Genomic DNA, 15,710 nt, shown 5'->3' on the forward strand with positions numbered 1-15,710 from the left:
TTGAATTAAATGTTTAGTTCAGAAAAAAAGTAGGTTAAAAGAATAAAAATATTTATGTCGAAAAATATTTGTAACAACAAATTTTTTTTTAGCAATAAATTCAGAGGAAGGAGAAATAATTACATAATATTATTGAAATTTCGTGGATTTTTAAGAACAAGTTGATGCTGTTGCTTCGGCTAAATTTCCCGGTGGACCACCATAACGTTTCGTTAATTGAACTATTCTTTCTGCTTCACGAATACCACTTAATCTCGCCCCATGCACTGTGCTATAGTGTCCTGGAATTGTTGCTTCCCCGGCAAACAGCAAAATTGGAGCAACTGGCTCGCAAGCTCCTTTAAATACAAAAAAAAAGTTCAAATATGTTGAAAAAAACCTTGTTTTTTGTATAATTAATTTTTTATTATTGGGAAAATTATAAATTTATTTTTAAATATCAACTTCGATTTTGAAAATAAAATTAATATAAATATAAATATAAATAAAAAATCAAAATAAATTTTGATGACATTTTTTATAAGAATTCAATTATTTTGTATATACAATTTTAATTAAATTCCACAAAAGAATTCAGTTATTCTTAAAAATATTAATTTTTTTTAACTGCAATTCAATTATTTTCAATCAAATTATAACAAAAATCTGCGAAAAATTCCAATAATTTTGAAAAATTCTTTAAAAACATTTAATTATTTTTAATACAATTATTTAACAAAATTACTCTAAGGAATTTAATCATTTTCAATACAATTTCAATTCAATTTCTCGAAAGAATTTTGGAATACGGCTGACAAAGATGTAAAACAAAATTAAAACATCAATAAAATAAAAAATCTATTCTCTTCTATTCTAAGTCGAAAGAATTATAGTATTTTAAAAATATTATTGGAATTCTTTATAAAAATTTAATTATTTTCAATTAAATTTTAATTAAATTTCTCGAAAGAATTAAATTATTTTCGAAAATAAAAAAATTCTTATAGGAATTCAGTTATTTTAAATTCAATTTCAATTCAATTTTTCGAAAGAATTTAACTATGTTCAATTGAATTTCAATTAAATTTTTCAAAAGAATTCAATTACTTTCTAATATAAAAATGTCCTTCGTATAGGAATTCAATTATTTTCAAAACAAGTTCAAATAAATTTCTCGAAAAAATTCAATTATTTTAATATAAATAAAAAATTCTTCGTATAGGAATTAAATTATTTTCAATTCAATTACAATTAAATTTCTCGAAAGAATTCAATTATTTTCGAAAATAAAAAAATTCTCCTTATAGGAATTGAATTATTTTCAAAACAATTTCAATTCAATTCCACAAAAGAATTCAATTATTTTCTAAAATAAAAATTTTCTTCGTATAAGAATTCAATTATATTCAAAACAAGTTCAATTAAATTTCTCGAAAGAATTCAATTATTGACAATTAAATTTCAATTAAATTCCACGAAAGAATTTAATTATTTTCCTGGATAAAAAAATTCTTCATATAGGAATTGAATTATTTTGAATTCAATTTCAATTAAATTCCTCAAAAAAATTTAATTTAATTTCGATTAAATTCCTCGAAAGAATTCAATTATTTTCATAAATAAAAAATTCTTCGTATAGAAATTCAATTAATTTCAGAACAGTTTCAATTAAATATCTCGAAAGAATTCAATTATTTTCATGAATAAAAAATTCTTCGTATAGGAATTTAATTATTTTGAATTCAATTTCAATTAAATTCTTTAAAAGAATTCAATTATTTTCATGGATAAAAAAATTCTTTGTAAAGAAATTCAATTATTTTAAATTCAATTTCAATTAAATTTCTCGAAAGAATTCAATTTTTTTCATGAATAAAAAATTGTAAATAATTGAATTCTTTCGAGGAATTTCATTGAACTTGTTTTGAAAATAATTGAATTCCTATACGAAGAACATTTTTATTTTAGAAAATAATTGAATTCTTTCGAGAAATTGAATTGAAATTGAATAGGAATTCAATGATTTTCAGAACAATTTCAATTAAATTCCTCGAAAGAATTCAATTATTTTCTAAAATAAAAAAATTCCTCGTATAGGAATTCAATTATTTTCAGAACAATTTCAATTAAATTCCTCGAAGGAATTCAATTATTTTAAATTAAATTTTAAATAAAATCCTCGGAAGTATTCAATTATTTTCATAGCTAAAAAAATTCTTCCTATAGGAATTCAATTATTTTCAATTAAATTTCAATTAAATTTCTCGTAAGAATCAAATTTTTTTCGAAAATAAAAAAATTCTTCTTATAGGAATTCAATTATTTTCAAATAAATTTCAATTAAATTTCTCGAAAGAATTCAATTATTTTCGAAAATGTAGAATTCTTCGTATAGGAATTGAATTATTTTCAAAACAATTTCAAATAAAATCCTCGAAAGAATTCAATTATTTTCTAAAATAAAAAAATTATTTGCAAAAAAAAAAAAAAAGTAAAACCTGGGAGAGGAGAAGCGAGATCACATTGATGTCCGACTTTGCTGTCCAATGCCATATAACTGTACGATCCGGCAAAATGTTGGTCCATACACCATCTACTCCTGAGAAGATTAGTCGGATACGGAAGGGTTGGATCTCCAGTGAATTTTCTCAGCACTTGCGTTAACGAATTCACCACCTGCTCGTCTGAACATAATTCCATATCCGCCGCTTCCTTTCCACAAACCCACGCGCAAAGAACGTGCTGCGAACTCGCAATTTCCTCCACATTTGATATTCCTAAGCGAAATATTTCATAAAAATCATTTCATATTCCTAAGCGAAATATTTATTAATAAAAATCATTTGATTCCCCATTCATATAACAGTTTTTCTAAGGATATTAAATTAAGACAAATAATGTATCAAAACGTTGCCTCGCAACCATTTTGATACATTTTTTGTCTCAATTTAATACCATTAGAAAAACTGTGTAAGAAAAATCGAAAATAATTAATTGCACCATAGGCAATAAAATGGAAATTAATTTTAAATAGCAACAATTCGCGCGCTGCTATCTTCTTACTGACTTTTTTAAATAAAATTAGCAATTTTAAAAGTAATAGAATTTAAAAATTTTCTAATTTAAAGTTTTGTTAAAAACACGACTAAAAAAATTCAATTTTAAAGAAATTGCAAATAATTGCAGAGTTCAATTATTTTCAAAAAAAATAAAACTTTATTTATAAATATAATTATAAATATTATTTATAACTTTATTTATAAATAGTAAAATTCTTTGCAAAAATTCAATATATATATTCAAAACAATCTTAATTGAATTCCTCGGATGAATTCAAATATATTTAAATATTTCCATAAATTTCAATTATTACCTAAAATTTGAATAAATTCTTCTAAACAATTCAACTATTTTTATAAATATACTAAAATTCTTTTCAGGAATTAAATTATTTTTAATCAAAGTTAAATAAAATTACATGAAAGAATTTAATTATTTTCAAAAATTTCCACAAGAATTTCAAAAAGAATTTAAAATTCTTTAAAAATAATTCAATTAGTCTCAAAATATTTTTAAAAAATTCTAATATATAAAAATTAAATTACTTTCAATGCAATTTTTAAATATATTCGTCAAAGAAGTTGAAAGAATTCAATTATTATCAAAAAATAATAAAATTCTTGTGATGAATTCAATTATTTTGAATATACTTAATTTTAATAAAATTCTTTAAAGAAATTCAATTATTTTCGAAACAACTTTAATTGAATTTCTCGAAAAAAATTTCATTATTTTAAATATTTCTATAAAATTCTTCATAAAAATTTAATTATTTCTTAAAATTTTAATAAATTCTTCAAAACATTTCAATTATTTTTCTAAATAGTAAAATTCTTCGCAATAATTCAATTATTTTTATAAATATTGTAAAATCCATTGGAGGAATTCAATTATGTTGAAAACAATTTTAATTGAATTCCTCTGATGAATTCAAATATTTTTAAATATTTCAATTATTTTCAATTCACTTTTAATTAAATTCTTCTTCATAAAATTCAATTGTTTTCAAAATTTGTAATTAAAATTATTAGAGAAACTCCAGAAATTAAAAAAAAAATTAAATTAAATTCTTCAAAAGAATTTAATTAGAATTTTTAAAAAATTTTAATAAAATTCTTTGCGAGAATTCAGTTATTTTCCTAAATAAAAAAATTCTTTGGAGAAATTCTATTATTATCAAATATTTTTGATAAAATTCTTTGCAACAATTCAATGATTTTCAATACATTAATTTTAAAATTGAAAATATTTGAAAAATATTTTATAATATTTTTACTTCTTTTCATTAAAAGACTAAAATATTGTTAAATATTATGTTTCGTCAAATTGAAATTACGCAGATTTTTGTTCTTTACTTCTAAGGAAAATTAGAAATTTGTTAAACAACTATGATTAAGAAATAGAAAATTTATTTATTTTGCATTATTTTTGTTTTGTGAATCACAATTTTTTTAACAACATTATTATTTTGTTTTAGAAAAAGAAGAAAAATATTTGCACAATTTATATTTTTAATCTTATTTATGGAAATTTAAATTATTATAAAACATGATGATATCGATTGCTCCGAGTCTTCGACTCGGAGTAATCGATTTCTTCATGTTTTCTAATAATTAAAGATGACCAAGTAATAAAAATCATTATTAATTATAAGAATATTGTTACTGTAACTTCATCAAAATTATTTTCATCATTTTAATTAAATTATTATTTTCTAGAATTTTAAATTATTTTTTATGAAAATAATTGAATTCCTTAAAAAAAATTTTAATTATTTATGAAAATAATTAAATGTTTACATACAATTTTATTTAAAAAAATTTTTTAAATAATTGAATTCTTTTTTGGAGAATTTTATTAAAATAGTAGATTATTGAAAATCATAGAAATTAGAAAAATGCATTTTATTTTTGAAAATAATTGAAATTAGGACAAGAATTTTTTTTGACATTTATGAAAATATAATTGAACTTTGGAGAAGAATTTTGTTATTTATAAAGATAATTGGGATTTTTAAGAGAATGTTTTTCAAATTTTGAACATAGTTGAATTTTATAAGAATTTTATTATTTTTTTTTTTTTTTAAAGTAATTGAATTTATGCATTTGTAATTTCTTCAAAATTGAATTTTTTTAGGGTTTTCAACAAATAATTTAAATTAGAAAATTTTCAAATTCTATTATTTTTAAAATTGCTAATTTTATTTAAAAAAAAAAGGTAGTAAGAAGTAAACCGCGGACAATATAATTATTAAGTATAATTATTAATTGAGTAAATTAATGAATATTGAAATGAATTCACCTTTAACCCAATCACTTCGATCGGACAATTCATCAGCAGACCATGCAAAGCGAATTCCTCCCTCGCGCCACACCCAAAATGGTTTAGCGTACTCGAGGAAAATTTTATTCACATAGCCATAGCCCAATTTGCATATTGCCTCAACTTTCTCCGCGGGCAATGCGGGACAAAAGAGTTTATCGTGCTGATGCTTGAGAACGCCGAGCGACACTGTGACAATAACATAATCGGCGGGAAATTCCTCGCCGTCACATGTCTTAACCACTGCCCTTGGACAGGAATCATTGACAGCGCCCCATCTAATGCAACTCACTGGTTTGCAGTACTTTATTGCACAACTTGGCAGATCCCTGAGCAATGGGGCCAGAACGCCCACATAGCCCAAGGGAACTCTCACATTGCCGCCGGGAATTTCAATGTAACTGCCAAAATTGTCCGCTGACACTAGTGACAGATCATCGCCACATCGACAGCGCACGCAATTTGTCAAGCCGTACATAACACGGGCTGCGTCGTATCTGGAAAAAAAGGATTAGAATTATTTCACTGTATTTCTTTTCTCTTTTTGATTCTTTCTTTTTATGTCATCACAGGGCTCGAACTAGGTCCGTAAATTCCGGAAAAGACCGTGAAAGTCAGTTTTTCTGAAAAAAGGTCCGTAAAATCCGAATTTAAGTATATTCAAAATAATTGAATTTTGATTAATTGAAGTTCGTAAATTTTACGATATAATTGGTGCAATTTGAGAAAAATTACAATTACAAATAAATAATTGAATTTCGTTAATTGAAGTTCGTAAATTTTACGATATAATTGGAAGAATTTTAGAAAAGTTACAATTGATTTCAGAAATTCAATTATTTTCAAAAATAATAAAATTCTTCGTAAAAATTCCATTATGTTCAAAAATTTTAAACAATTCTCGTCAAAATTTCAATTATCTTTAGAAATAATTAAATTCTTCTCCAAATTTCAATTATTTTCAAAAATTTTAATAAAATTCTTGGTAAAATTTCAATTAATTTTATAAATATTCAAAATTCAATTATTTTCAATAATCTAGAATTTTTATAAAATTTCGCAAAAGAATTCAATTATTTAAAAAAAAAAATTGATAAAATTCATCCAAAATTCAATTACTTTCATAAATAATAAAATGTCCACTGGAATTCAATTAATTTAGAAAAGCATTTTCAAAAAAATCAATTATTTAACAAAATTTTTATACAATTCTTTACAATAATATTCAATTACTTTAACTAATAAAAACATTTTTCATGTAAATTTAATTTTTTTAAAACAAATGTTTGATAAAATTCTAAGCAAAAATTGAATTATTTTCATAAATAATAAAACTCATCGAAGAATTTCAATTATTTTTAATACTATTTCAATTTAATTAATCGAAAAATTCTATTATTTTCACAAATAAAATTTTTCACACAAATTCAATTATATTTCAAATCAAAATTTTTATAATATTTATTATATTTCGAAAAAATTAATTATTTTAAATAATGTCTATAAAATTCTTATGAAGAATTCAATTATTTTCAATAAAAACAAAATTTTGCACAAAAATTCAATTATTTTACAAAAATATTAGACTTATTCCACAAGAATTCAATTATTTTAAAATATTTTAATAAAATTGTTCAAAAGGAATCAATTATTTTAAATACAATTTTAAATTTTTTTTAAATAATTCAATAATTCTTTTAGATTTTAATAAAATTCTTCTCAGGCATTCAATTATTTTCATAAATAATAAAATTCTTCTCAGGAATTCAATTATTTCCATAAATAATAAAATTCTTCTCAGGAATTCAATTATTTTTGCAAATAATAAAATTCTTCTCAAGAATTCAATTATTTCCATAAATAATAAAATTCTTTTCAGGAATTTAATTATTTTCATAAATAATTAAATTCTTCTCAGAAATTTAATTATTTTCATAAATAATTAAATTCTTCTCAGAAATTTAATTATTTTTGCAAATAATAAAATTCTTCTCAGAAATTCAATTATTTTCATAAATAATAAAATTCTTCTCAAGAATTCAATTATTTCCATAAGTAATAAAATTCTTTTCAGGAATTTAATTATTTTCATAAATAATAAAATTCTTCTCATGAATTCAATTATTTTTGCAAATAATAAAATTCTTCTCAGAAATTCAATTATTTTCATAAATAATAAAATTCATCATAGGATTTCAATTATTTTTAATACAATTTTACAGGAATTGCTCAAGAAATGTAATAATTATTCTTAAAAATTTAATTTCAGTTTCCCGAAAAAATCAATTATTTAAAAAAATGTTTTTTTTTTTAATTCTTTGGAAGAATTCAATTATTTACAAAAATATTAGAATTTTTCCACAGGAATTCAATTATTTTCAAATATTTTAATAGATTTGTTCGAAAGAAATTTAATTAATTATTTTAAATACAATTTTAATTAAATTTTTTTTAAAAATAATTCAATAATTCTTTTAGATTTTATTAAAATTCTTCCGAAGAATTCAATTATTTACATAAATAATTCTTTAAAAGTATTCAATTATGTCGATAAATAACAAAATTATTCTCGAAAATATTCAATTATTTTCAAAAATAACAATATTCATCACAAGTATTCAATTATTTTTAAAAGTAAAAATAATAAAATGCTTTTTAGGAATTCAATTATTTTCAAAAGAATTTAATAAAATACCACACAGATATTCAATTATTGATAAAAATTTTAATAGAATTCTTTGTAAAATTTATTTAAAAAATTTTTTGCAATTCAAAGATTTTCAATATCTAGGGGAATGTAGTCAAGGTTGGCCTACTGTCTAGGTAGGCCACTCGCGTTTTTTTGTCAAGTTCACTAGCGCCACCTACGCGCATTTTTGTCGAAGCTTGTCTTAGTGAAACCTAACTTTTTGTTCAATTACATTTTCGGAAAATCGAAAATTGTGTTTTCTGTGACGTCGGTACAAAAAAAGCTCAAAAAAAGTTTTGTGCATAATGTGAAAAACCATTAATAAAAGATAAAAAACAAATTGAATCGTCAAGGCAAGTATGCAGAAAATTTGTGGGACTCATGGTTGAAAGGAAAACAAAGTAAAAAATCGAATCCCGAAACGTATTTCTTTATGGTTACAACAATTCGGTAATGTTACTTACTGTCAAGGTCGGCCACTATGTGTTTAAAATGCGCAAAGTTGAGGACGAGCTACTTCATTTGCAAAAGCTGCAATTCTGAATAACTCATATTATAATTGATCATCTTATTAATATTTTTATTTAATTTTATTAATATTTTAGTGCAAAACTTTTTTTTATTTATATTTATTTTTTTATATTGTTTATTGTTATTATTTTGTTATTTCATTAAGTTACAAACTGTAAACAATAAAGAATGAATTTTCCGTAACTCCAAACATGTTATTTTATTTTTTAACGATTAATGCCCTTTGAATTTTAAACATGGCCGACCTTGACTGTAATGGCCAACCTGGACTACAAATTTTTTTTTTTTTAAATCTTTATAACTTTTTCATTTTTAAACCTGTCAATTTACTTTGTACAGAAAAAATGTTCCTATTAAACAGGACTTTCCAACCATATACTTCAATTGTCCAAATTCATTTTTAAAAAAAAGTTATAAACAAAAGTCAAAAAGGTGGCCGACCTAGACTATGTTCCCCTACTATTTTTATAAAAATTGTAAATAGAATTCAATTATTAAAAAAGAAGTTTTTGTAAAAATCTTCGTAAGAATTCAATCATTTTTATGAATAATAAACTTTTTTAAGGAATTTTTTAAAAAACATTCTATTATTTAATAAATTATCTCTGTTTGTAGTTAAATAATTGAATTCTCGTAGAATTTTCTAAACAAAAATTGATTTAAGTATTAGTTTCAGTTAAAATTTTAGATAATAATTGAATATTAAAATCATTATACCATGAATTTAAAAAAAATTATAATTAAATTTTGAAATTAATTTTTTTTGAAAAAGTTTAATTGAATTTTTCTTTATTATTTGAAGCTTTCAGTTTCTAATATATATTTAATTGAAGAATTTACGAATAATTGAAATTTCGTAAAATTGAATATTGTAAACAAATGGATTTGAAAATTGTCAAAGGACAATTAAAATTTTCGAAAATTACTAAAAATAATCGATTTAAAGAAGAATAATGAGAGGGACGAAGAGAATAAAGAAAAGGAAGTGTAAACAATTAAAAAGGGATGAAAAAGGAAGACTATCAAGAAAATAGGGAAAAGACAAGAATAGGAAAATAAGGGAAGGAAAAAGTAAAAAAAAAAGAAAAAGTAAAAGAGATGAACAATGGAATAGAGGAATATAATGGAACAGAAGGAAAGGAGAAGGTAGAATTGAAAAAAAAATTAAGAGATAGAAAAAAGAAAAAGATTGAAAAAAGAATGAGGAGAAAGATTGAAGAAAATTGAGGAAGATTGAGGAAAAGTAGAAGAAGGAGTACCTTTGTTCTTCAGGAAAATTGTGAAGCTCCTGTTGAATTCGCACACCCATGAAATTCAAAAGCGACCCATGACCCTTACCACATCCAATGGAAAATAATGCTGCCGCTTGCTGTTCTATTTGCTTGAATGTGTGGTAGGCGGTGATGCTAACTGGAAGATCAATTGCTCGACCATCGGTGGTGCAGAAAAGTCCTCGACTCGCGTCCGGACGGAAGAGCGGTGGCTTCAAAAGACCCTCTTGTGCCGCTAGGGAGAAAACGGGATTTGCCACGCATCCACCTTCAATCCACGTTGCTCCCATTTCAGCCACAACGTCCCCCAGCCAACACGAATGTATTCTTCCTCCTGGCCTAGGAACACAAGTGAAAAATGCAACAATGGACGAGAATTTCTTGGAAACAACTAAATTTCGTTTGGAACAATTAAATTTCGTTTGAAACAAGCAAATTTTGTTTGAAACAAGCAAATTTTGTCTCAAACAGCCGAATTTTGTTTGGAACAATCAAATTTCGTTTGAAACAAGCAAATTTTGTTTGAGACAACTAAATGTTGTTTCGAACAATCAAATTTCGTTTGAACTTTGAATTAATCGAATTTTGTTTGAAATAACTAAATGTTGTTATAAACAATTAAATTTCGTTTGAAACAAGCAAATTTTGTCTGAAACAGACGAATATTGTTTGGAAAAATCAAATTTCGTTTGAAACAAGCAAATTTTGTTTGAGACAACTAAATGTTGTTTGGAACAACTAAATGTTGTTTGGAACAATTAAATTACGTTTGAAACAAACAAATTTTGTCTAAAACAGCTGAATTTCGTTTGAAATAAGCGAATTTTGTTTGAAACAACCAGTTTTTGTTTGATATAAGCAAATTTTGTTTAAAACAATCAAATTTCGTTTGAAGCAAACAAATATCGTTTGAAACAAGCAAATTTTTTCTCAAATAGCCGAATTTTGTTTGGAAAAATCAAATTTCGTTTGAAACAAGCAAATTTTGTTTGAGACAACTAAATGTTGTTTGGAACAATCAAATTTCGTTTGAACTAACCGAATTTTGTTTGAAATAACTAAATGTTGTTAGGAACAATTAAATTTCGTTTGAAACAACTAAATGTTGTTTGGAACAATCAAATTTTGTTTGAAACAAACAAACTTCGTTTGAAACAAGCAAATATCGTTTGAAACAAGCAAATTTTGTTTGAGACAACTAAATGTTGTTTGGAACAATCAAATTTCGTTTGAATTAACCGAATTTTGTTTGAAATAACTAAATTTTGTTATAAACAATTAAATTTCGTTTGAAACAAGCAAATTTTGTCTCAAACAGTCGAATTTTGTTTGGAACAATCAAATATCGTTTGAAACAATCAAATTTTGTCTCAAACAGCCGAATTTTGTTTGAAACAACCAAATGTTGTTTGGAACAATGTAATTTCGTTTGAAACAATAAAATTTTGTTTGAAATAGCCGAATTTTGTTTGAAATAACTAAATGTTGTTAGGAACAATTAAATTACGTTCGAAACAAACAAATTTTTTCTAAAACAGCTGAATTTCGTTTGAAATAAGCGAATTTTGTTTGAAACAACCAGTTTTTGTTTGATATAAGCAAATTTTGTTTGAAACAATCAAATTCTGTTTGAAACAACTAAATGTTGTTTGGAACAATCGAATTTCGTTTGAGGCAAACAAATATCGTTTGAAACAAGCAAATTTTGTCTCAAACAGTCGAATTTTGTTTGGAACAATCAAATATCGTTTGAAACAATCAAATTTTGTCTCAAACAGACGAATTTTGTTTGAAACAACCAAATGTTGTTTGGAACAATCTAATTTCTTTTGAAACAATAAAATTTTGTTTGAAATAGCCGAATTTTGTTTGAAATAACTAAATGTTGTTAGGAACAATTAAATTACGTTTGAAACAAACAAATTTTTTCTAAAACAGCTGAATTCCGTTTGAAATAAGCGAATTTTGTTTGAAACAACCAGTTTTTGTTTGATATAAGCAAATTTTGTTTGAAACAATCAAATTCTGTTTGAAACAACTAAATGTTGTTTGGAACAATCAAATTTCGTTTGAAATAAACAAATTTAGTTTGAAACAAGCAAATTTTGTTTGAAACAACCAAATTGTAGTTGAATTAATAAAATGGACGCATTGCTGTGGACTGTAATTTGTTTGGTTCAACTATTACTAAACATTTACTGCTGATATCCAAATTCTTTCTTCGAACGGAAAATTTATTGAACTGAACCAAATGTTTATTTAAATCAAATTTAAAAATACTTAAAACCTGTTTTATTTAAATTTGAAAGATACAATATTTTAGCTGCAACAGTTACAAATTTGATTAAATTAAAAAAATATTTGTTCATTTACCGGTCTGTAGCTTCAAGAACAGTGAAATTTTGCAATCCACATTGAGCTAATCGATGTGCAGCCGAAAGACCGGCCATTCCTCCTCCGATAATCACAACCGTTGGTTCTGGTTTGCATGGATCCAGCATGCAGGGATCCAGTGAACAGGAATCGAATTTTTTCACCTTTGCACATTGTGCAGCTTCTCTTCCTCCTGCTCCTCCTCCTTTGTCCGATGAAAAGAATCTTCACGTAATTCATCATTTTTTAAAAAAAATTTTTTTATTTCGTATTTTCATGAGTTTTTGGAAATTTATTTCTACTTTTTTTTTCTTTAATATTTATTAATATAATCTACTTATTTAGTTAGGCATTTTCTTTGTATTATTTATTTATTTTTTTTATCATTTATTTATTTATTGATTTATTTAATTATAATTTATTCATTAAATTACTTATATTTATTTATCTGGTAATAAATTAATTAACTAATTAATTAATTATTTATTTAAGTACAATTCCGCGCGGTCACAACAATATAAATTATTAATTTATTTATTTAATTTTTCCATCAATTTGCTTTTTAGTTGTTTAATTATTTGTTCATTTCTCCGGAGTAATAATTTATTTATTAATTCAGTTTTTTGTTTATTAATTTATTTGAGGCCTCATTTATTTATTTATTGATTTGTACATTTTTTGTCAGTAGCAATAATTTATTTATTATTTATTTAATTTTCATTTACCTATTTATTTTTGTCTGTTAATTAATTAATTAATTTTTTGTTTTGTTTATTAAATTCATTAAAAGCTTTATTTCTTTGTATATTTCCCAACGGCAACAATAAGTTATTTATTTAATTTTTGTTATCTATTAATTTTTTTTCTATTAATTAACTTATTTATTAATTGTCCACAAATTTATTTGAGGCATCATCTATTTCTTTTTTTATTAATTTATTTATAAATTTCACCACAGTGACAGAAATTTATTGTATAATTTATTTAATTTATTTTTACCACTTATTTTATCATTTTTAATTTCTTTTTTTATTTTTATCCATTTAATAAAATGAAAATATATTTTGACATGACAGAATATGAATTCCAACCTCACTTTTTTTTGTTTATTTATTTTTTTGGTTATTAAAACAAATAAAAAGAGAGTGAACAATTTTTTTTTTTTTATTAATTTTACAATTAGAATTTCTTATGGGTAGAAGGAAATAATTTCGGATTCGAATTTTTAGACGAAAAAAAGAAATAACAAACCTTGTGAGAAAGTGTTGAAATCGCCAGAGATTACTGCGAGTCTTCATACAGAGCATTTCATTTGGTCTTTTGTGTCGTAAAACAGAGAATTTATCATAAATATAATTTTTCTTTTTTTTAAAAAAACAAGTGTCAGGTAATGTTTTCTTTATGGAAAATTGTGAAAAATCTTTTTTTCTCGAAACGTTAAATTGATGAGACAAGATGTCAAAATTCCGTAAAACAACATCGCTGCGTTTGACGTTTTTCTATTGTCAATTGTTGATCGCAATTTTCGAAATCATTTTGCAAAAAAATTACGTTAATTGGAAAAAAGAAAATAAAAAGAATATATTAATTAGAAAAGAAGAAAACAAAACAAAAAAAATGCAAAAAAATGTTAATTACAAAAAGAGAAGACAGTTGCAAAAAATAATGCTAATTAGCAAAAAAAAAAAATAATTACAAAAATAATTTTAATTACGAAAAAACATAATTACAAAAATAATTTTAATTGGGAAAAAACATAATTACAAAAATAATTTTAATTAGGAAAAAACATAATTACAAAAAATAATTTTAATTAGGAAAAAAATAATTAAAAAAAATAATTTTAATTAGGAGAGAAGAAAATAGGAAAAGAAAATTATAAATAAAATTTTAATTACAAAAAGAGAAGACAGTTGCAAAGAATAATTTTAATTAGCAAAAAAGAAAAAATTGCAGAAAAAGAATTTTTTGATTAGGAAAAAACAAGACAATTTTTTCAATATATTGCTTACAACTTTATTCTTTTTAAAATACTTTCATGATATAGGATACATGTTTTTTTTATATAAAACAATTAAATTAATGAACACAAAGTGATAAAGCAATTATTATTTTATATATTATTATTTCATGAGCTTAACACATTTTTTTCATAGAATACAATTTTCTTTAATATAAGCTCAACAGGTACTTATTATTCCCGTTGGTCCCTTTATAATAATACTCGAATCATGTCCGTTTGTTTAAGAATCACATTAAATAATAAAATTATTACCATTGTTTCTAGTTTCATTACTTGTAATTAAATCTACTTTACTATTTTTTTAAATAATAAAATTCACTGGAAATTCACTTTTAAAATTAATTAACAATCTCGTCAAAATTTTTAATTAATAAAAATAGTAATTAATATTTATAATTATTATTATTGGTTCTTTATTTCATTAAAAAATAAAAATTATTTGATTCAAGCAAATATTAATTTGATAATAGACAAGTAATCGGTTATTTGAATGAAATAAATTTTTTTATTGTATTGAATATAATAAATAAAGACAATTTATTTAAAAAATATAATAATAAAATTAAAAAATAATTATAATTATTGAAATTGATAATAATTATTATAATTAAATATAATTAATAGATAATTTTTTCATTATAGATATTAATTAATAATTAATAATTTTTTTCATCACACCAAATAATAAATAAAAATATAAAAATATTAATTTTTTATAATTAATTAACGTTGTAATTAGATAAATTCTTGTATTACTTGAATACAGAAGAACAATAGGTGAAGAAATAATTATATCGAAAATTAATATAGAATTCGTATATGAAAAAAAAAAATTAATTGGAAAAAAAATTAATAAAATATTTTTCTTGCACTTTTTGGAAATTAATTTTAGTGATCCCTTTTTTCTTCTCAACGTGTGAGGACTAATTTTTCTTAAAGTATTATTGTCTCAGCTGCAGCACGAGTATTTAACGCTTTGTTGAGTACTCGATTAGTCGATATGTACTCTATAAATAAATATATACGTATATATGTATTTTTTTTTTTTTTTTTTTTTTTTTTTGGTTCAATAAGATAGATTACAATTTGCGCCCAAGAGAGTAGCGCAACTGAGACTTATTTACAACATTCATTTACAACTATAATTTTATAATAATTCTAAAATTTGTTTACTTAAATTTTTTCACATAGAAAATTGTTTACTTAACGGGAAAAATATAAAATCGATAGAAAAAAGAAAGAGAGCAAAGTACTTTTCTTTCAAGGAGAAAAAAATTAAAAAAAGAGAAAAGTTTTTCAAGAAAAATAAATTTTGTTAAAGAGCGCAAAATTTTGTTAATAAAAAATAAAAATGTTAAAAAAGAATTTTAATAATAATAAAATTCATATTTAGTAAATTCGTTAAATTTTTCATAATATTCGTTGCTTATTATTTATTATGAATATTATTTCATAAATAATA

General features: G+C 22.7%; 1 protein-coding gene across 1 annotated transcript; it reads right to left on the reverse strand.

The window, feature by feature from the left end:
- Positions 1 to 50: 50 nt before the first annotated feature.
- Positions 51 to 12,446, reverse strand: LOC122507897 (spermine oxidase-like). The gene is made up of 5 exons (XM_043620892.1): positions 12,226 to 12,446; positions 9,841 to 10,191; positions 5,341 to 5,858; positions 2,478 to 2,756; positions 51 to 338 (listed from the first exon to the last, which is right to left on the reverse strand). Exons 1-5 carry the CDS (start codon positions 12,351 to 12,353, stop codon positions 151 to 153), a joined length of 1,464 nt encoding a protein of 487 aa, XP_043476827.1. The 5' UTR covers positions 12,354 to 12,446; the 3' UTR covers positions 51 to 150.
- Between the last annotated feature and the right edge of the window lie 3,264 nt (positions 12,447 to 15,710).

Source organism: Leptopilina heterotoma, unplaced genomic scaffold (assembly GCF_015476425.1).
Source record: "Leptopilina heterotoma isolate Lh14 unplaced genomic scaffold, ASM1547642v1 Lhet_52, whole genome shotgun sequence".
In the NCBI taxonomy this organism is placed as follows: Eukaryota; Metazoa; Arthropoda; class Insecta; order Hymenoptera; family Figitidae; genus Leptopilina; species Leptopilina heterotoma.